Source organism: Homalodisca vitripennis, unplaced genomic scaffold, assembly GCF_021130785.1.
Source record: "Homalodisca vitripennis isolate AUS2020 unplaced genomic scaffold, UT_GWSS_2.1 ScUCBcl_2377;HRSCAF=7071, whole genome shotgun sequence".
In the NCBI taxonomy this organism is placed as follows: domain Eukaryota; kingdom Metazoa; phylum Arthropoda; class Insecta; order Hemiptera; family Cicadellidae; genus Homalodisca; species Homalodisca vitripennis.
In genome coordinates, this window is record NW_025778505.1 from 19,441 (window position 1) to 42,570 (window position 23,130).

At 33.7% G+C, this 23,130-nt stretch overlaps 1 protein-coding gene across 1 annotated transcript; it reads right to left on the reverse strand.

Moving 5' to 3' along the window:
* Positions 1 to 5,581: 5,581 nt before the first annotated feature.
* LOC124372003 (putative phospholipase B-like 2) lies at positions 5,582 to 19,053 on the reverse strand. The gene is made up of 10 exons (XM_046830377.1): positions 18,774 to 19,053; positions 14,916 to 15,162; positions 14,078 to 14,169; positions 13,222 to 13,336; positions 13,026 to 13,054; positions 11,588 to 11,792; positions 10,873 to 11,012; positions 9,861 to 10,037; positions 9,611 to 9,781; positions 5,582 to 5,937 (listed from the first exon to the last, which is right to left on the reverse strand). The coding sequence occupies exons 1-10, from the start codon at positions 18,965 to 18,967 to the stop codon at positions 5,667 to 5,669; spliced, it is 1,641 nt and encodes a 546-aa protein (XP_046686333.1). The 5' UTR covers positions 18,968 to 19,053; the 3' UTR covers positions 5,582 to 5,666.
* Positions 19,054 to 23,130: the final 4,077 nt, after the last annotated feature.

Below are 23,130 nucleotides of genomic sequence, written 5' to 3' on the forward strand. Positions count from 1 at the left end.
CTGGAAGAATTTCTGACAAGAACACTATAAATAAATAAGACAAAAAACATATAAATTTACTTTTAATTACAACATCATTTATAATCTTAAAGATTTCAAGTTAGTAATGACCTACAGTTTTAGTAAACATAATATTATCGTTTGTAAAATTTATATGACACCATTTCTTAGCTCTATGCTTATGGAATAAAGACGACTTCTATTCTAACTATAAAAAAACATCAGATGATAAACTCGTTAAACTAACTTTAAAGCGTTTAATAACTACAAAACTTACCTTGACTTTAATTTAGAGTGTCTTGTGTTTTTTTTTGTCCCAATAAATATGTGCTACTTTTTGTGTCTTCAATCTACAGTCCACATCAAGAATGTGATCTTATCATTCTGCCATTACTTTTAGTGGTCCCCTCCTCGTCTTCTGAGAAACTTTCTTCCAGTAAATCTTGTTTGGTAATCATCTGTCTGGGCCAGCATCAAAACAAAATGGAGTCTTTTCAATGATACTCATTTATTACTGGTAAAGATTACATACATTGTCACATTGAAAACACAATATTGTACATTTCAATTTTAAGAGCAATGCAATCCTCCAGTTCATCCAGATCTTTAAAAGAAGTAATATATTAAATAAATAAAATCAATTAAAACAAATCAATTAATTAATTAAAAACTAATTACAACATAGATAAAAGAATTTCCAAAATCAACAATAATTATTTAATTCATGACTAATCCCAAAAAACTCATCCACTTCATAAAATGGATGTTCCAAAAGGAAAAATCCAATTTGTGTTTTGAAAATACCAAATAGCAATGATCTTAATCCATTTGGCAGTGTGTTCCATAATTTTGGTCCAAGAGATAATGTTGCTATTGAATATTGTTTGGAAATCAGTTTTTTGGTTACAATATTGTTTGCGCCCCTTGTGTTATATTGGTGGATTTTTGTATATGTTAGGTTGTTTGACGTAGTCATATAAAGCAACAGTTTATACACAACTAAACAAGGGACTGTCATAATATGAAGTTCTTGAAATTTTTGTTTACATGAATCCTCATAGCCAATACCAGAAATATAACGTACTGCTTTTTTTGTATTAATAAAATTTTATTAATGTTCTTTTTAAATGTATTTCCCCATATTTCAATACCATAAACCAATTGAAAGTAAAAAAAATGCATAATATACCATTTTTAGAGCTTTTTTTGTTGCAAAATTCACACAGTTTTCTCATCATAAATATTGCTTTAGATAACTTTAAACAGAGAGTAGTTATATGGTCATTCCAATTTAAATTTTTGTCGATAATCAATCCAAGAAATTTTTTAGAATCATACATTGGTAGTACTAAATAGTCAACTGCTATTTGAATTTCAAAGGAAGATATTTATTTGAAGTAAAATTTACACTGTTGATTTATTTGCATTTACTGTTAAAAAGTTTTCATTAAAGTATTGCACTATATTATTAATTTTTATATTTGCTATGATTTCTAAATCCTTCAAATTTTTGTGTTTATATAGTATAGATGTGTCATCTGCATATAAAATTGTCTGGTTAGGATTACTTACATTTCCAATGTCATTAATATACGAGGGCTGTTTTTTTTTCAACTTCCGATCGTGCCGCTAGATGGCTGGGCGAGCGGTATCGGCCAGCAATGTGCGGCAGTCGACTGCGCACCTCTCCCACTACAACCTCACTCATTTTCGGACGGCCGACGCCATTTCCAATTTATCTAGCGACACATAAACATGGCTACTATGATAGAATCTCCCGCCAAGTGTGAGTTGAGAAGTGTCATTCGTTTTCTTGCAAGCTGAAGGGTTATCTGCAGCAGAAATTCACCGTAGAATGGAACGAGTATACGGTGAAAGCTTTATGAGTGACAGTGCAGTGCGTGATTGGTGTAGGAAATTTAAAGATGGACGAGTTGACATTCATGATGAAGGGGGCCAAGGACGAAGTCGGTCGCAAACGATGACCTCGTTGATCGAGTTGACCAAAGTGTAAGAAGCAATCGAAGGTTTACGAATACGGAGCTGTCCTATCACTTTCCTGAGATTTCAAGGTCAGCCCTATACTCTATCGTAACTGACAAGTTAGGCTACAAAAAACTTTGTGCGCGATGGGTGCCGAAGATGTCGTCTGATGACCACAAAGCTCGGGCGAATGGCGTCAGCAACGTCTTTTCTGAACCGTTATGAAGCTGATGGAGAAGATTTTTTGATCAAAATCGTGACAGAAGATGAGACATGGGTTCTGTACGACATCCCAGAAACTAAACAGCAGTCCCAACAATGGATGCATTCAAACTCTCCAAAAAAACCCAAAAAATTCAAAAAAGCTTTCAACAACAAAAAGATTATGGCCACCGTGTTTTGGGATCAAAAAGGTGTATTGCTTGTTGAGATTTTAGAGCCAGGTACCACAATCAATGCGGAAGGATACTGCGGTACTTTACAACGTTTGCGGAGAGCTATCCAGAACAAAAGGAGAGGAATGCTCACATCGGGAGTAGTGCTCATTCATGACAACGCCCGTCCTCACAGTGCTGCTTTGACAAAGCGTCTTCTTGACGGTTTTAAATGGGATGTTTTTTGACCATCCGGCGTATAGTCCTGACTTAGCGCCGAGTGACTATCACCTTTTCCCGGAACTGAAGAAGATGCTAGGAGGGCAGAGCTTCGAACAGACGACGCGTTGCGAGACGCCGTGAAAACCCATCTCAAATCACTGGCGGCAAACTTCTATGAAGGAGGTATTAAGAAGCTTGTACCCAGGTATGAAAAATGCCTCAATTTAAATGGCGATTATGTTGAAAAGTAACTAATAATGTACCTAACTTTTGATAATAAATTTATTTAATTACTCTCCCTAGTTTTATTTTTATACCACGTCGGAAGTTGAAAAAAAAACAGCCCTCGTATATTAATAGCAATGGACCAAGAACGGAACCCTGAGGAACACTCCACTTAATGTCTGCTCTTTTAGATGTGACTTCAGCCTGATCATTTTTTATAGTGACAAACTGTTTCCCACAGACCAAGTAAGATTTCAGTAAATCATGAGGTATCCCTCTTATTCCATGGTTTTCTAATTTATCAAGCAAAATATTTATATTTACACAGTCAAAAGCTTTTTGTAAATCCAGAAACACACCTTATTCCTTTCATTATTCCATTAAGAAATTTGATTATAGCTGACAAAGTGGATCCCTTGTGAATCCATGCTGATTTACAAAAAGTACGATCTTAGCTTCTAAAAAACCAATTAACCTATTACAAATAGCTTTCTCAAAAACTTTAGAAATAACAAAGTGTAATCTTAATTACGGTTATATTAAGGAGAGCCAGTCGCGAAAATATATCAAGAAATGGATATTTTAAAAATAATATTTTTTTATTCTATGTTTCTTCTAGATTAAGAATATATATATAACACTTTATAGTTATTATATTTCGTTATTGATATAAAACATTTTTAGTAAACCCTTACACTCGATTTTGAAGCTCGCTCTAAGACTGGCCTGCGTTAGGAGTGTTTTGTCATAGTATAGTGTTTCGCTTTGGAATTTATTTTTCTGCTTAGGTTGGCTACATTGGTTTGTTTATATTCTGCATTGTGAAATAATCATAAAGCCATAAAGTAATAATGTTAGTATATATAAGTTAGAATGTGTTTGGACACGTACAGAAACGTGTAGGCACCAGATTGCGGAAGTTGAAGAAAGAAAATAAAGGCGTGAAATTGAACGATGGTAAGTTATTGGCAGGAAAAGGAAGACTAACAAATGAAGAGATAGACCAGTTGCAAAGATACTATGGCCTAGCCATTAGGAAAAATACAGAAAGCGTTGAGGCTATGCAAAAAGCGATATGGGCCACCTTTTACCATAAATTATTTTCTGAAGAGAAGCCTCAGCACCAGCTGTGTCCTAATGATAGCGAAACATGGTGTCAGTTCAATAAGCAGAAACAAAAAGGAGAAGCCTACAGCCACAAAAACTCTTTGCCAGATGCTGTCATGGATTTGATCAAACCTGTTTTTAGAAATTTGTCAAATCCAAATCTTTTGAAACGGTGCTTACACAGGAAAACTCAGAACCCGAACGAGAGTCTGAATGGTGTTATTTGGCACAGATTGCCAAACACTGTTTTTGTAGGACTAAATGTAATTAAATTAGGTGCAACTGATGCTGTCATGTGCTTCAATGAGGGATTCATAGCCAAAACTAATGTCCTCCTGGGGTTTCAACCCGGAAAGTTATGGTCGAAGGCTTACGGAACATTTATAGCGAAAGGATAAAAAGAGCCAATATAGAAGTAAGAAAGGGAAACAAGAAGAAGAGAGTAAGAAGGAAGCTTTTGAAGAAGAAACTAGAAGAGATTGAAAGTGCTGATTACTGTCCTGGTGGATTTTAAAAGTAGTGTTTAGATTTTTTGAATTTAAACTCAATTTCCCGAAACCTGTGCTTTTTAAACTTAGGAACCATTATTTCAAATACTATTCAACGTATCATCTTCAAATTCTGTACATACATTCTCCATACTATGATGAGTAATGCCATGCATTGTTGTTAGATTTTAACCAATATAGGCTATAATAAAAAAATATATAACTTTTTTACCGGTTATTCATTTTTTAAGCAATGTTTAGTTTTGTTTTATAATTTGAAAAATTTATGCAATATCACTCAAATAGCATTAAATTATGCCTTAAGTAATAACAATCACACACCAAAAATTTCAAGTCTGTATCTTTAATACTTTTTAGTTAAACGGTACCTATGTGTCGTTATATTTCTCCATATAAATAGCAAGGGAGGAGCCGTCATGACTGGCTCCCCTTAAGTAGTTTATACCTTGTTTTCTGCTAATCTTCATCTAGGTTTAGGTCAAGTGTAATTTTAAAATCCCTAGTTAGTATTTGTACGATTCCAGACTTAATGTCTTTAGTGACTTACTACAACCGACTTATTTTTTCAGGTTTTAGAACATTATTGTTTCCTATGTTATATTCATATGGCATTTGCCAAAATCAGCTTTGTACCCTGTAGGTTCTTCTCACTTGTGCATTTGCCAAAATTAACTTAGTACTCTGTCGGTTCCTCTTACATGAGTACATGCCAAAATCAACTTAGAACTCTGTCGGTTCTTCTCACTTGTGCATTTGCCAAAATCAACCAAGTACTTTTTCGGCTTCTCTTACATGACCATTTACATTTGGTACTGATGTTATTCACTTGAAATATGCGTTGGGTGTAAATTATCCACTACTTTCTATTCATTTCACCTATTACCGAATGGCCAGTGGTTGGGTGTGCAAGAAAAAGCAAGTTACAACCGTTTTATATTCTTAGTTACCACATACATTGCCACTGATCAAAAGATTCCAACAAGTTTATTCTCCAATGTAAAATCTTGTTGACCCATCATCTACCTTTTCAATAAACTATTATTGTAACTAACTGAAAGAAAAGTTGGGTGACTTAAGTATGGGAAAGGGATGGAAGGGATAGAAAGGTAGACCTTTAATTAGGGATTTAGAGCTCCTGGAGAAGTTTCATATTTTTTTAGATACACCCCAGTGACATTTTTTATTTAAAAAAAGTTATGTAAATCATTATATCCCATGATTTACATAAAGGTACAAAAGTAGGAGATCAGTTAGTCCATTGTTGGGATGGCCAGGAGAAGAGAACGGGCTGGAAGTTGAACAAGTCGGGGTGTCCACGGTGAGGCAGACTACGGTTGAAGTCAGAAGTGCTCCACCGGAAGGGTGGGAGGTGAGCCCCAGTGCTAGGGCCACTGACAGCCCACAGGCTCAAGCTCTGGGACAGTTTGTAGCTGGTAACTTTGGCGTCGATGGCTCCGTATGAGCGGTGGCTCAAAGCAGGGAACGGATACGTACCGTTGATCAAATTGAGGTCATTCCTGAAGGCAGTAGAATCAAATCATTTATTGTCATTGATCACATTTGCAAATGAAATAGGCATTGACATAAATTAACCCTTTGAGTGCCGGGCTTATTTTGATGTTGCATGCGAAAAGTGCCAGGCCTCCACACTATTGGTTATGCAAGAAATGCCAGGGTATATTTGTAAAAAATGTAGAAGTTTAGGAAAACGTTTACAGCTCTCTTATTTATGAACAGATCTTTGTGAAACTTTTTTTAAACAGTTCATAATATACTATATTTGAACATTCAAACACAAAATATAAGGTCATGCATTACAAGATATATATTTTTTTAGTATATGTATATAAACTTACATGATTTTTTTTCTTTTTTACCAAGTTTAAAGGTAGATATCAATTACAAAAAAATCTATAGGCCAATTTTTTATTTGTTTTTAGTGATGCTCCTATGGTTCAGCACACACTGTCCAAGTTTTATTACATTTGATCCACTAATAACATATTTACATCACTTAAAACAAAATATACGATACAGTACTTTTTCAAAAAGCTTTCGTTTCTATGGCGTAACAATTAAATTCAAGCTTCCAGTTGCAAAAAAAGTTAAATAATATATTTTTTTTATAAAACAAAAAAGAACCAATTAACTTTTTACAAAATAAAATATCTACTTATATACAAAATGTCCGTTTGGGCATGTACCTAACAAGTATGTTTTCGGGAACCAGAATGTGTGGGTACTTTGGGATTATACCGACTACACAAGTATGAAGAACACAAAAATATAAATTTATAGAAACAAACATGATAGAACGAAAAAAAAACTCTTTAATTACAAAATTACAAACTTACAACGATTATCAATTGTTAATGGGGTCAGATTCCGTTATATGCCCCCAACGCTTAAACTTTTTTCAATGAACTTTGAACGTTATAAAACGGTTGTAGTTGTGTAACAGAACTAACATTCCGTCAGTCAACAAGCATTTCCAGGCATTGTGATCGGTATTGTTGTCGCTGTTATCTTATCTTTCTAGAGAATCCTGATTACGGCGCGATAACGGGCGCGGCGAGACTCTGCAATCACGTTATCTACTAGACCGCTCGACTTTGACCTCTGTCTGAGGATGGGGAGGAGTTAGCGATAAGATAATATTCCTGTTTTATATTGAAGAAATATTGTTCTAAGCTAATCTAGTTATCAGTAGAAGCAAAATGTCAAATAACGATTCATGTCTGGGTGTGGTCGGTTATAATCCCAAAGTACCAATGTGTGTACTGCCCTTTTACACTTTCGGCAGATGTAAGAGGATCTTTTCCTTGAAAAACATTAACCTGTCGACGTTATGCGACGCTATAAAATTTTTTTTAATGAAGACAATGAAATACAGAATATTACGATATAAGTATCAATAGTGGTAAATATCATTTTAATAACAAACAAAAATCAAATTGCGGACGGCGGATTACTCGGCCGTTGGCACTCCTCGCTCAAATACGGGGACGGCGGATTACTCGGCCGTTGGGACTTCTCGCTCAGATATGGGACGGCGGATTACTCGGCCGTTGGGACTTCTCGCTCAGATATGGGACGGCGGATTACTCGGCCGTTGGGACTTCTCGCTCAGATATGGGACGGCGGATTACTCGGCCGTTGGGACTTCTCGCTCAGATATGGGACGGCGGATTACTCGGGCCGTTGGGACTTCTCGCTCAGATATGGGACGGCGGATTACTCGGCCGTTGGCACTCAAAGGGTTAAGACTATAAAGTATAAAATCATAATATGCAATACATTTTATGAATTAAAGCGATAAAATATGAAAAGTGCAATTATGCAAAAACTATATAAGAGCTTTGTAGAAGACAAGTAAATGTTGAATCAAATAAGAACAGTAAACTTTGAATATAACTTTGAGTGGTAGTCCCTTACCACATTTTTTACTTTTTAATGCCTTATGAATTTTCTCACTTGAAAATAAGGGTAGTATTATACTCGAAATGCAGTATTATACTTTTTTGTAACATATAACGATGGCAAACGTCTGAAATCCTACTATTCTTTCAAACCTTCTATCGTCACTGAGAAAGTTTAAACAAAGAAGTAATTGAAATTCTTGAACAATTTATAAATTGTATTGGCTTTAAGGTTAAAACTTTATCAATTGGTTATTCATTATTTGCTTTTAAACATACAAAGTAATATGTAAATTTAAATTATAAGTTGACCTATTTTTAAAGTATTTTTATTCGCAGAGTAAAAGTACAATCAGTCTGTAATATCAACAGAAAATAAACTCGTTTTCATATTTTGGAGGTTAGACTCCACCAAATGCACTAGTATTGTAATAAATTAATATGACACTGTAGCAGCTACAGTGGCACTGACATTCAGGTAAAAAAACAAATCTAAACGATGTTTACTGTGGTATGTGCTGCAAATAGAGAACTTTTAATTTAGTTATTTATTTGGTTGAGAGCCCACAGCTGGATAAGGATTGGATTTTATAAACTATGCAATACAGTGAAGTGCACATAACGGCCTTACAAGCTGAATGGCCAAAACAGGGAGGGGAATTAACAGTGGCCTGGATAAGCTGAGGGCCAGGACGTGGTCATAAACCTCTGGCCTATCGAATACCTATGGCCACCCATAGTGACCCCACCAGCTGAGAGGATAATCACATGAGTTCAAATCCAAGTTCAACGTGTCATATTAAATCTGATAATATTCAGATATAAAACCAAAATCTCAATAACTTAGCAAATTTAACATCACCAGAGTTTGTGACTACTCCAGGAAACCTCTATAAATTTTATCATCGATAAAAAAACAATTTTAAAAGAGATTTGAGAGAATTCAACCAGAAAGAAGAGCAAAAGAATGCTGTACTAATATTATGATAATTAGTTCCAACTAGGTACTAATATTCCAACAAAGATGCAAGTCATAGTGTTGAAGATGTGTGTGAAGAAACATAAGAACTAAGATCAAAGATGGTTGATCTACTACTCTTTCTTGTAGTTAATCAGAGTTTTTGTTATACATTGCGGTAACAAAACTATACAACATAGTCTTAATTTTCTCTGGAAAGTTTTTTAACTTTAAAGAAATTGGAGGATAATAAGGAACCCTGTGAACCACCATGGTCAATTAACCCAGGTCTATCTCTAAACCAGTGTTGATTATTTCTATTTATTCACTTCATTGAGAACACCAACCAAAACTAATAACTTTTTTATTTTTGAAAAGTGATTAGTATTTGTTGGTGTTCTCAATGTAGTGAATAAATTAAGAATAGCCAATATAAGCTCCATATTGTGCAATGTTGATTATGTTTAACAGTTCCGGTGACATCACAGTAATGTAATCCATATCATCAACCACACAAGTACTGAAGTCCTTGACTCATTTTATTATACAATAGTTGTAGGACTTTTCCTTCCCTTAGTCATAACTGTAGGATACATTAAACTATTTTACAATTTTGACCTGAATCACTAACATGTTTAACTTTCTTAATTTTATAAGATGCTAAATAACAAAACAAATCCGAAATGTTTTGTACGATAAAGTGATTTTGACTAAACTCTAATTCCAAAAAATATATTGTTTTTATCAACAGCACGTGGCATCTCACATAATATGAAGGTGCGTGTTAGTAGATACTATTAACTAAAATCCCACCTTGCAGCAATTGCGTTCTCAGCGCTATAGGGTGGACTGCAGTTGCACCGAGACAAGGGGTCGTGTTGGAAGTCGTTAGATCGCATCAATTGCATCATCGTGTGGGCATTCAATACCTTCTCATGGTCCCTCTTGAATATCCGAGCTCTTGGGCACTTGTCGTAGGTAAAGCTAAACACCAAGGGTGTTAAAAATTCTAAACTTGTCATTTTCAAGTATTGTCACAATTGTACACCGCCAGCATACTTACAAGTCTCCGTACTTGTTGGCCAGTGTCTGGGTGCCGCTCATGTTATAAACATCAGGATAGAACGGGATGTTGTAGCTGGCCCAGTAACTCTGAGCAGTTAAGACATCGGTCTGATCTTCTGCTCGGATGTATCCCGGCATCTGTTCCAGAATCCACAGCAGCTCTGGCTTCACTGATCTGTAAGTTCAAATGTTTTAGGTTCTGGGAGAGATGGACGATGTTTTATGTTTATTCCCAGTCTGTTGGTTTAACTGGCTTACAGAAATGGTGAAAACAATTATACTGTACATCATGGAAGTGAAATGGCAACACATGATATGACAGCAATGAGTGAAGGGATGATGTGAAACACTACTGACAACACATGACATTATGGCAACACGTCATATGATGGCTAAGTGTAAGATGATGAAATGTACTGCATGATGGGGACATAACATGAAACGCAATGGCATCTGTGCCATGTCTCAAAAAAAAGCATTACAGTCATACAGGTTTAGTGAAATGACAACACATGATATGACAGCCACACGTGATGGGATGATGTGAGACACAACTGACATTATGGCAACATATCATCTGATAGCAAAGTGTAATATGAAGAAATTATAGTGCTTAAATGGTACATATAAAAAAAATTCGGTCTGAGAAAAAAAAGGCTGTTTGGTACTTATTATTAACTCTTTTAATATCCTAATATTTTGACCCATACCAAAACTAACCAGGCTTGGCGATAAATCTTTTTCTTGGGAAAAGTTTTTTCTATCAATTTCATGAAAATCTAGGTTGTGCTCATACAATTTAAATTGGCTTACAGTTCCTACACTAAAAGGGTTGCATACTCCACTATTTTGGATCCTTACAATCTTGTCATTGGTTGGATCCCTCTCATGATTGAAAGACACATATAGCACTGTCTCCCTGGGCAGTCTTTTCAACTACAAATAAATCTGTTACTATATTACTTGTGTTCTTTAAAACTGAAATAATTGCTTGTGTAGAAACAGCTCACCCGGGCGAGAACTTATTCATGTCCACCACCATCCACTGGTTGTTGTAAGTGCCACTGTTGTACTGGGAGAATATCTTGGTCCAGCTGCGGCCACCACCGGCCAGACGGTTGGCTACTGTCACACGGATCACCTCCAGCACCTGAAACATGTCAAGACATGTTCACTTGCTGTTGATAAATAATCAAATAGTAATAATAATAACAATACAGTAATAACATGGCCACACCAAATGTCACGTAACATGCTTTGTTGAGATTGCATGCAAAGTTTTGAGATTGCATAACTCATTTTACTATGCTATACGTAATTTTTACTACGTCATACGTTAAAATGTCCTATTATTGTACTTAGTTTGTTGACAAATTTATTTATCTCGGAATTTTCTCATTGCTATTATGGCTACGCATAAGACCAATGTAAAAATATTCGCTAGTGCTCAGCCAAGTTCCATGTAGTGACATGCACAATCATTAAACTCAATGCTGTTTATATAGGAATGAAGCGTGCAAAATTTCAAGTTTATAGGTCAATTTGTTCTTGGGATATCATGCAGGAGACAGAGACTGGCAGACAGGATTTGTAAATGCTCTTCCAAAAATATTTGTAAAATTTTTCAAATATTTCCCCTTACGAACATCTATCTTAATTTATGGTACATTAAAAATCAGCCTCCACTAGCTTCCAAATCTTATCAGCACAGATTTTTTCACATGCCTGCCCTGTTGGACGAACATATGCCCAAAGTGATGCATTGTTGTTGTCATTGGTTGTCTCCTGCACCACCAGACCAGAGTTGATGATGTAGAAATCATCGCCAGATACCAGGGTTCCGGGATAACCTGAGAAACTCACCATAGTTCCTGTCACGTTCTTGTATGGCAGATAATAACGCTTCATTATCCTTCTCATAGTCTCGTACCTACAGCATCAGAAATAGCTAATCACAGCAATGAAACATACTCAACTTTGTAAAATGAAAAATAAACTACCTCAACTATATTGAAACACCATAAAATGCTGAAAGTTCAACCAATAAAACTTAAACTTGCTTAAAGCTAATTTGGATAAAGAAGAATTGAGTGAAGTGCTTTCTTGCAGATTCACCACAAAAAGCGTAAACAATTTTTTATCTATTATTATGAATAACACATGCCCCCCTCAGAAATGTTTGATGAAGAAGAAGAACTAGCCAATATACTGTGTTGAAGAATTGAGATACCTAAAAGAGACTTATCTGAAATGTTGACAAGAGAAAACTGATATGAATAAAGTCAAAAAAGATTATGATATAAAACTGAAAAATATCCTGTGTCATTTATCTGCAAACCGTATAGCAAATTCTGAAAAGAATTAAAAGCCCTGTGGTAAGTTTTTAAACAGCAAGAAAAAAAGCAAGACCAGTTGAACCTCATTTCAATATTGGGAGAGAGATTACCATAACTCAGTTTAAATTTTCAATCAATCCAACCACTTTTTAACCATCATAACAGAAAATACTCAAAACTCGCAGCAAGACCCCTAAAGCAAACTACCTATTTTACCTGCTTCAAACCACAAATGAACTCAGCTAACTCACCAATGAACAAGAAAATAAAGCCATAATAAATAGTTTGAAATGCTAAACCTCAACCAAACTTGATTAAATTTCAGCAAACACACTAAAATTCTGTAGTAAAGCTATAGTTTCACCTCTAGTCATCATAACAAATCTATCCCTCACCCAAGGACACTTCCCTTCAGACCTAAAACTCAGCAAAGTATACTTTAAACTAAAAGATGGAGACCATACAGTAACAAATAATTTATAGGCCCTTATTATTAATTCCAAAATACTCTAAGGTAATTGAGAGTTCTGTAAAAACTGATGGACCATTGTGAACTTCACAACCTTTTGACAGAATATCAACATGGCTTCATCAAAGGAAGATCAATAACATCAGAGCCATTATCAAACTCAAAAGAGTACTTGGTTTAGTCCTTTTTATCCTTCTGAAAAATGACCTCCACCCCCTTGTCTGTCAATAAATAAAATGATTGTAATGCATTATATTCTGCTAATGTAGTGTTTTTCGTTTTAGAATACTCAGAAAGATATACTGAACATCTAAAAAATGTTTTTCAATGAGAATTATTTTGTTAGATATCATCTAACAAGGGGTTTGATGACAGGTTAAGTATGTCCTGTGTGCAAAATGTGAGTTTTAGCTCAGACCATTTATTACTTATTGTGTTGGATACTAAGACAACACAAAAGATGCCAAACAACTTGTTGAAAGGTTTACCAAATACTCAGTCAATAAGTTACTACTCACCCAGTCCAGGAGTTATGTGCAACCAGAATATCAGACTTTGACCTCAGCAGTTTGATCAGTGCGGCAGTGACTGTTGCCCTTCAGAACTTTGTTTGTCTCGTTCTTCATTGCAGACTCTAAATCTCCAAAATCCCAATTGAAGTTGATCCACCTTAAGAAAACTTTTAAGTTCATAGCTACACAAATGGAACAAACTAGGACTAGAGTAAGAAAGGGACATAGTAAAATAGAATGAGAGAGATCTAGGAAGGATAACCATTCTTTCCAAATTCCCTTATATGAGGAGGAACTATAAATCATTTGTGCACAGCATTCAAATGTTCACAGCTCACTATTAGTTTCTTTTTCTGCCAAAAATGATGTATTTTTTAAGTAAAATAAAATTTCACTGTGACAATGATTTGAATATTAGACTTATAATAGAATAATATTATATTGGATTTTTTTATCTTAAATAACTTTTAATTGTAAATATATATCTGAAATATTGATGCTTTTATGAATATTGATGTAAATTTTAATTTCAGTAACGGAAGCCCTATTTAAGCTAATTTATGTAAATGTGAGAGCAAGCATTGACACTATCAATACTTATTGGTACATCCGAAGCTCATACTATATTTTAAATTGATTAAAAGGATTCTTTTTAAAAATATAAAGTATAATATTGAAGAGATTCGTTTTAAAAACTTAAAAAATCTATTCTTTTAATAAACGACTGAATATTTTAGTAAATAAGTAAACTAATGTACTCTAAATTATAATCCAGTTAAAAAGTGAAGTTAAGAATTTTATAAGAATTTAAACAATATTGTAGTACTGAAATAGAAAACTGTAGGTTAACCACAGAGAAAATACTATAGTTAAAACGCAATACAAGATCTATACTTACATAATATCTCTGACTGTTAATATTTTGCCTCTAGGCGCAACGCTGTTGTAACCGAAAACAATTCCAGCCATTTGGAGGTAGAATAAGTTCACCTGCACAATATTGAATAGGTTCTAGTTTCTTAAATGACTTCTGTTAATATGTGTCCATTATTTGAGAGCCAATGCACATTGTATAAGCATTAGTTAGTTCTTACAATTTAGACATAATTTCTCCTAAGAAATTGATTGCAGTCGTGTTAGTTTTGGTGCAGGTCAAAATTCACAAGTATCAAGAAGGTTAAAAATATGAAATTTAAATGTTTTTCTGATATTATTCTTTCCTTAGGTTTACGCAGGTAATGCCAACCTTCATACACATAAATAAATGTTAAATCAGGTCAATTAACCATATTGAAAACGCTAGTGGTCGAGCGGTTTAAGAAGTTGAACTTAAAATGTGAGTTAGAGATAGTGCAAGTTCAAATTCTCTCTGTGACCAAAGCACTTTTATCAGTACCCTCAACCTTGTACTTGACTATCCCCCTTATTCTCCCCTTATTTGGTCCCCATACAGGTCAGTGGCCTATGAGGATGGATAGATTAAGGCTTAAAAGTGATTGAACACATCTTTAAAAAATACAGACCCACAAAATGTTGACTTGGTCTCCACCTCTAGTTGTCCTACAGTAATAGAACTATTATTTGTGCCTGACAGTCAGTTTTAAGAGTATCCCAAATTCGTACCTAAAGATCTTTTTCGGTAACAAAACAATGTTTATGGCAAAACTAATGTCAATGGACTTATAAACTAATTGGCACAATCTTGTAAATGGGAAAAAATATATTATAAAATTCACCTGATTCCAGTAGGGGTCATTGGCAGCATGTTGCTCCACCATTCCCTTGATCCATTCAATGTTGGTATCCAAATAGTGGTTGATTCGCTGGCACAGTTCTGTCTTGTCGTCACACGTAGACCTGACGGTATTGAAGTAGTGGTCGTAGATGGCTTCGTGAGTCTCTGCACCCTCCAGGTATCCGGCAAGGAATGCTTGTTCATTGTCATCCACCTCAGGGTTCGTCTCCAGATCAAATGAGTCCCATCTGGAGATTTTAAACTGTTCAATCAATCTCAATCAGGATGTGCTAAATGAACAACCAAATTTTTCAAGTGAGCAAGGAAGGCTTAGAACTCATTCCTCACTACAAACCACCATGCCTGTCTCAACGTGCTCTCAGATTGCTATAAGTCAGCCGTTTGGACTTATTGCTACGCCAACTATGCCATTGTAGAAAGAAGTAGGGTAAAGAGAGACGAAAAGTTGGTAAAGTGCCAGTACATCGTAACGTAACGTTACTGTCAATGGAACTGTACTACCTTATTATGATAAAGTTAAGAACTTAGGACTGACAATAAATTGTACTCTTAGCTGGACTGATGCAGTGACAGAGACTTATAAGAAAGTTTTTGTATCAATGCATTCACTGAAAAAACTGCAGAGGATTTTACAGATGTTGTTGGTTAAAGTACTCATACTGCCTCATTTTTCTTACTCTAACAGTCTGATGAATGACATGACTGTGGCTTTGGGTGAAAAACTCCAGAGAACCCAAAATTATTGTATGAGATATGCATTTGATTTCAGGAGAGATGAACATACAAGACCTTATTATATTAATTCAAAGATGTTAAAGTTAAATAACCTCAGATCAATAAAAGTCTTAACATTGGTCCATTCAATTTTAAATTCTGGCTTTCCAAATTATTTCTTAAACGATTTCCAATTTGTCTCTCAAAGTGGTGTGGATAGAACTCGCTCTGGTTCGTCTGTGCTCCGCATGCTGTATATGATGTCTTTTTTTGTAGTAATGCCATGTCGTCTGTGGAATTCTCTTCCTCGTAGCATAACATCCTTAGAGAGTCATCCTCGATTCGTGACGTCGCTGAGGAAGCACTATCTGGGGCAGATGGTTGGGGTGGGGTCAGCATATGTATCTTCATTGCGGTTGCACTGGCATGAGTAGTGTGTGTGAGGATAGTTTGTTTCTAATATACATTATATACAAGTACACGTTATTATTTTGTGTGTGAGTATGTGTTTATAAATATGTTTATATGTTTTTTTATCATTATACATTTTTTTAGTTTATATTCTTCAATAAATTTCTACTTTTTGTTGTTCATGTTCAAAATGTTTACAGTAAAATATTTAGTTTTATTATTATTTTAAAAAAAGAATATTTTGTTCTAACTTCTATATGAGATTAAATTTAAGAAAGGACCATGAGGCCCTAATTTCACCTCAAATAAAGAAATATTTCTTTTTCATTTTCATTTCACATCATGATAGGATGTATGATACTAATATTTTGTAGTTACTATTATGGTTTACACTAATATTGGATCGATTTCTGCCTAAAGCTTTATCCCTATGAAAATGTGTAATTTTTGAGGACAAGTAAAAGATTATTAACAATAATTTCATTATGTGAAATCTCATTTAGAAAATCTTGACAAATGAAGAAAAATGATGAACATTACAGGTCTTTATAGGTATAACTGACTACATACAACTTAGCGTCCAATTGAATTTAGACTTTTAGCTTATTTCAGACGGTACCCATTTTGGAGAAAGTGGTCAGAAATTTACTTACTTGATGTTGATTTCGTCTTATTGAGATTTCTAATTTGAAGAGGCACTCAATAGGTCAACTAATTTTAAATTTCTGAGTTGACCCTACCCCATTGTAGGCAAGCCTGTCCATCCAATTGTAGGTAAATGAGGGGTAACTTTAAAATGCATTAAAATACCCTAACGTAATGTTATTACATATTTTCAATATATATATTAAAAATACAAATTTGTTTATTCACACTTGTTCAAAGCCTAGAACTAGTACTGTGCAGTACATATTGGTACATCCAGTATATATAATATTTGTAATCTTTCTATAGCCAAAAAATTTTGAAAATTATTTCAGTATATGCTTTTTAAATGTTCAGCTGTTGCTAAATATGTATTTATTTCATAATATCACTTATTCATATCTGTACAAAGCATAGAACTGATAGTGTATACAGCATGTTCTCATTTTTTAATTCCAAAAATAACTGCTAATGGGCAAAAACTACATTTAGCAAATGAAAATTGAGTTAAACAAACTGCTTTAGAAAATCAGAGAAACATGCAATAATACCTTACAAACTTTCAAGTGCTCGTGTACAAAACTGTTTTTAAATACTCTTAAATTTCAAATAATTTAGTCTAAGAGGAGAACCTGTAAACCTCCATGCACCTAAACTAATAAGACTTTTGCATTGTTTTTGGAATAACAGGTTACTAATACCAAGGGCCAATATATATATATATATATACAGACTGGACGCTGTATTATTTTGTTGTTAGGTCTGCCCACCAGATTCTTTGTAATTACATGAAACAAATAACTCAGTATTAGTTATATTGTTCAGAAAAAATACCTTCATGGGCCATTGCATTCAGTATGTTTTTTAGCAAAATACTTTTGTAGTCTTTCATTTTGTATATTAATGGCTGAACAGAGGCACATACTTGTAAGTTTGTACAATAATTGTAATATTATTATTTATACATGTAATACCTTATTTCAAGATAAGGCCTCAAAATTTTGTTTGTGAGCTAGAAAGTAACCAAATAACCAGCTCGATAAAATATTGTACTTAAGGGGTTTCCATCAAAACATACTTTAAAAGTTTGGTGTACTGGCAGTTCATCTTGGTATTAGCTCTATGATAGCAACGTTAGACCTGAAACACTTTCTTGGCCTTATTTTTAGTAGTAGGGTTTTGGAAATGTCTCATTTTTAAAATATACATAAAATATACATCCAGGTACATTTTAGCTTTTTCAATATTTCTAATGGTTATAAAAAAGCCTTAATATTTTTTCTACATTATTGTTTAAATATTAAAAAGTATATACTTTACAATCTTTTAAAAAAGGGTTTGGGTAATTAATTATATCTTTAAAATGAGACGTCTCTGACAAATCTATGACCAAAACACAAGAGTGTAGGGTTTAAAGTTTAACATTGTTTTTATGCAGTGTTGTTCACTGCGTCCAGTTCTTAAATTTTTCAGATGGTTTGTTATATTAAACAGAAATTTTACTACTAGAGTCCTCTATTACCAAGTGGTTTGTTTTTGGATAAATGGTACAAAACAAAACAATTTATCTTTATCTCAAGAGGTTTGCCACACGTGTCAAAATACACATTACAAAACACAAACCAGTGTGATAATTTGTATTTAAATTGTAAATTTATATCCATGTACCTTAAATTAAAGACGTCGTGGTATAATGATGTTAACAGTTATTATTTATTTTAATTACTTATACTATTTCCAATTTTGATAGAACATTGGTTTTTCAGACTATATAATCAAGACCTAATCTTAAAACTGGCTATGGTCACATGTGACTGGAAGTTTATTACGTACTCGTATACTCTAAGTTATAATAATAACAACAAGTTTTAAATAACATTTTTTACAATAGAGTTTTTTTATAATACATGATTATGAATTTTAGTTCACACACTGAAATATTTATGAATATTGTATACATTAATATGCTTGTTATAAAACATTACAGCTCAAAGATCAACATTCCACCAAAATATTTGTACAAAGCTCTAAAATATTTTAGTGGAAGTTTAGAAAAATTCAAACTTACCCAGTAGTTAAGTATTTTTTGTTGTACACACTTCGTACTACCCAAGGCAACGATGAAAAACTTTTCTGGTGAAGAATTCTGTGGGAGACTCCGTTTTTCGAAAAATGATACTCATCATATTCCTTCCCATTGATATACACTCCTTGGCATTTCACAAATAGTATAGTTAAAACTAAAAAATTAAACAAAAACATGATCTAAGCTTCTCTGCACTAGTTTGAGGATGGTGTTATAAAGTTCACTTACGGTCAAATCTTAAATGGGCTTTAGTTTTTGACTGCAAGATAAAAAAAAATACATTAAGCCAAAAGATAACCTTTAAGTGATAAGTATTCCACTTTAATTTATTGATCAGTTGTTTTCTGTTTAAAGATAACCTTTATATTTATAATAACAAACCCCATAATTTGAAAATAAGATTTTGAAGTAAATTCCAAACTAAAAGGCACAATTAGATATATTTTACAAAGCTTTATTTTTTGGAATATTTAAATACATTGACTCTGTGTATTGAACTCACTGCCAGACACCAACCAACCGATTGGACATCAAATGGTTGCAACAACCTAACGTTGAAGTTTGACAACGCAGATTCAATGATATGTAACTCTGCCTCTTGTATATAGTTTATATACAGGGTGATTTGGGTAGTGTTGCTGACACTTTCTGAACTTATTGTAGTATAACAAATAATGAAAAAAGTTCATATAAACGTAGATCCGGAAATGCTTTGTTACTGAGTAACGGTCAACAAAAGATTTCACCCGCAATTTAGTTAAATGATCATTTGCTGGGAGTTTGAGAAGAGGGATTTCGAGATGAATGCAATTTTGTCTAGTGGTTTTTGACATTATAAATAAATAAAGTTTGTTCCATAACTGTATATCTCTTACTGTCTAAGATGTATTATTTAAAACACAAAAAAGAGCATTTGTAAAACGATTTTTTATGTTTAACGTACAATTAATTTGTTAAATAGGTGATAAAAACATAAATATTTACAAAGAAACTTGTAGAAAATGTAATAATGAAGAAAATAATGTATTGAAGTATCATGCCAGATTTTTGAAAACTTCTCTAAATTTCACTTCAAACATTAAGTGTACAAATAATTTTCTGTCATTCAATTTTGTTAATTTGTTTTTCTACACAATAAACGAATGTTGGTAGTACGCAATGGTGTTGGTAGTAAAATTTAGTTTTATAAACTATTACTTCATTGTTTTACATAATTTTCTTTAGCATTAAATTTTCACTACCTGAATCACCCTTTACATATAAATATTTACTAATATGTAAATATTTAGTATTTTAAGTGTTCAAAGGTAAGTTTGATGTTCTAAGTAATATTAATCTGTTGGGGTATTACCACTTAAAACACACTTTTTTGGGAGACCTTTGCTAGAGACTATAGTCAGTCAGCATACTTTTTGTACTCTCTCCAGGATTATGTTTCCCTAAAAACTACAGAGTGGTTGGATAATCTGACCTGAGCTTCTGTGGAAAGTCACCTTGAGAGTGCCTTCAATACAGGAATTGTTCATACGGCTGCAACATGGCTCTCTCTTCAGTTAAAACCGTACGATGTCTCGTATTCAGAGAAAAGGATGTAACATCTGCAGGAATGCCAATGTTGAATTTAGCTCCAGTTCAGCTTCCTCTTAAGTGCAGCATCTGAAATTTGATGCTGTTGCAGACTTCTCCTGAAATCTGGAGTCATGTTCATCTGAAGGGATCCAAAAATAGTCAGCGACGAAGAATGAAGAAGCTCATCAACGAATTCCCCCCCTCAATGCATCGTTTCAACATCAAAGACACCCAGAATACAAAAAGTAGTGCAATCTAGCTGAAGATTTATTTTCATTGTCTCATCAGGTGTATTGGATCATCTCCAGGAAGTGGATTTTTCAATGAGTCTTGGCACCTCCACACACAAACACGTGCGCACGCACACAAATACACATGCACCTATACACACCCACTCAAATACAATCCTGCATCCACACATAGATACACATAAATCTACGGATCTAAACTAAGTGACTTTGAGTATCTTAACCATCTAGTATACATTGGTAGTCTGCTGGGGTCTACACGTTAAATGATACAAAATACAGAAAGCTTTATTCATAAACATTAAGTTGAGAACAGGTGCCAAATACATAATAATACAAATGAAAATCAATACAATGTAATGGAAATAAATTGTCTTTAGTTCCTTGTAAGTTTTTAATAGTTGTTGCGGCTATTGTGATGTTCAAGAAATTCACTGATTGTGTAAATTGATTTCTTCACAAGCCAGGAATACAGTCCTTTTTTAGTTTTTTTTCTTCAATCGAGCTAGTCTTGAGCTCGATAGGTAAAGCATTATATAGTCTAGCTCCAGCATATGAGGGTTTCTTTGCGAACAGAGCGGTCGTGTGAGCAGGTAAGTTGTAGTCAAGTCCATGTCTTATGGTCTGACAGTGATGATTGTTTCTTGTCAAGTTTAAGTTAGCAGCAAGCATGATGACTTCAAGTATGTAAAGAGATGTGATGGTTAGTAAATCTAGGTTTTTGTATGCATCTCTGCAGCTGTCCCTCGGTGCAATGTCAGCCATTATTCTTACTGCCCGTTTCTGAAGAACCATGACTCGTTGAAGTTTGTTGTTTGATGATGCTCCCCATAGTACAATTCCGTATTGGACTCTGCTCTCAAATATTGCATGATAAGCTGTTCGGGTGGCTTCCGGGGTACTTACACATTTTATTCTTCTTAGGGCAAACACTGCTGTGCTCAGCTGATGACACAAAGAATCAATATTTAAGAGAGTGTACGCTGACGATACCACTCTCTTAAATTTTGATCAAAATATTGATGAACTTGTTAAGTTAGAAAAACAGGCAGTTAAAAGGGCATTAGATTGGTTTGAGGCTAATAAACTTATGGTAAACAACAGCAAAACTGAAAAAATCATTTTCTCTTTGAATCACACAATATATAAAGACATTAAGCCTGTAAAGCTTTTGGGAATGTATCTAGATAGTAGGTTAAGCTGGGATTATCACATTGAAGAACTGTGTAAAAAACTGGCAAGGGTAACCTATCTTTTGAGAAGGTTAAAAAACTGTGTATCAAGAAATATGCTAATTATGGCCTACTATGCATTTTTTCAATCTCATTTGCGTTATGGCATAAACCCTATGGGGTAACTCTTGTAATTCTGAAAAAGTTTTTGTATGGCAGAAAAAAGCCCTTAGGATAATAAAAAATGTTGAACCTAGGGCGTTGTGTGTAGAAATTTTTAAAGAACTAGAAGTAATGACCCTTTATAATTTATATATATATATATATATATATATATATATATATATATATATAAAATATATATATATATATATATATAATATATATATATATTGCTGTTTAATTAGTGTTAAAGAGAGTCTTGAGTTGTTTAAAGTACGGCAGGAAGTACATAGATATCCAACTAGATCAAATTATTTCTTATAATTGCCTCAAATAAAATTAGAGAAAACCAATAGAAGTCACATTAAAATGAAACTTAAATTTTTTAACAAACTACCTGAAAAGGCATGGACTGTACCCCTGCAAAGTTTTAAAAAAATAACAGAAAGGTGGTTTAAACAAAATGTTTTTTATTCAGTGAATGATTTTTTTTAACTGTGATATTAGTAGCCTAAGATTTTAAATTATTTATTCATTTATTTATGATATTTTTAACTGTGTGTAGATTCAACTTTTAAACCTTACATTAACTTTAGTAAATAATTTATGTACATAGTTTAGTTTATTTATTGACTCATATTTATTCAATTGTGACTTACATGAAAAATATGTGCCTAATATGTATTTTTTAAGGTTTATATGCTGTGATCATTGTAAATAATTAGCTATGACTTTGTCAATTGCATTTCTATGGATTGCCTAACGACAATAAAAACCTTTAATCTTGAATGTGAAAGCTCCATGAGAAAGAGTCATCTAAGATAAACAAAACAGGGCTCAGCACTGAACCTTGAGGAACACCCCGAGTTATGGCTAGTGGTGGGAACGTTGCTGTTTTAGTTATTCTATTAGTTGCGTGCTGAATTGTCACTATTTGTTTCCGGTCGCTTAAGTAGCTTTTGAACCATTGTAGTGCTATTTATTTTGTATGAAATCTAGTTTATCGTACATGAACGTTTTGAGACTGTTTTCTGAAAAGCAATAGAAAAATATAAAAAGCGCTTGTGTGTATATTAAGTATATATTTAAAACGAATTAACTCTCATAATCCTATGACCAAAAATAAGATATTTACTTCATCCGCTATTGACTGGTTGACGGAAATAAGTTGGGACTGATGTTGTATCA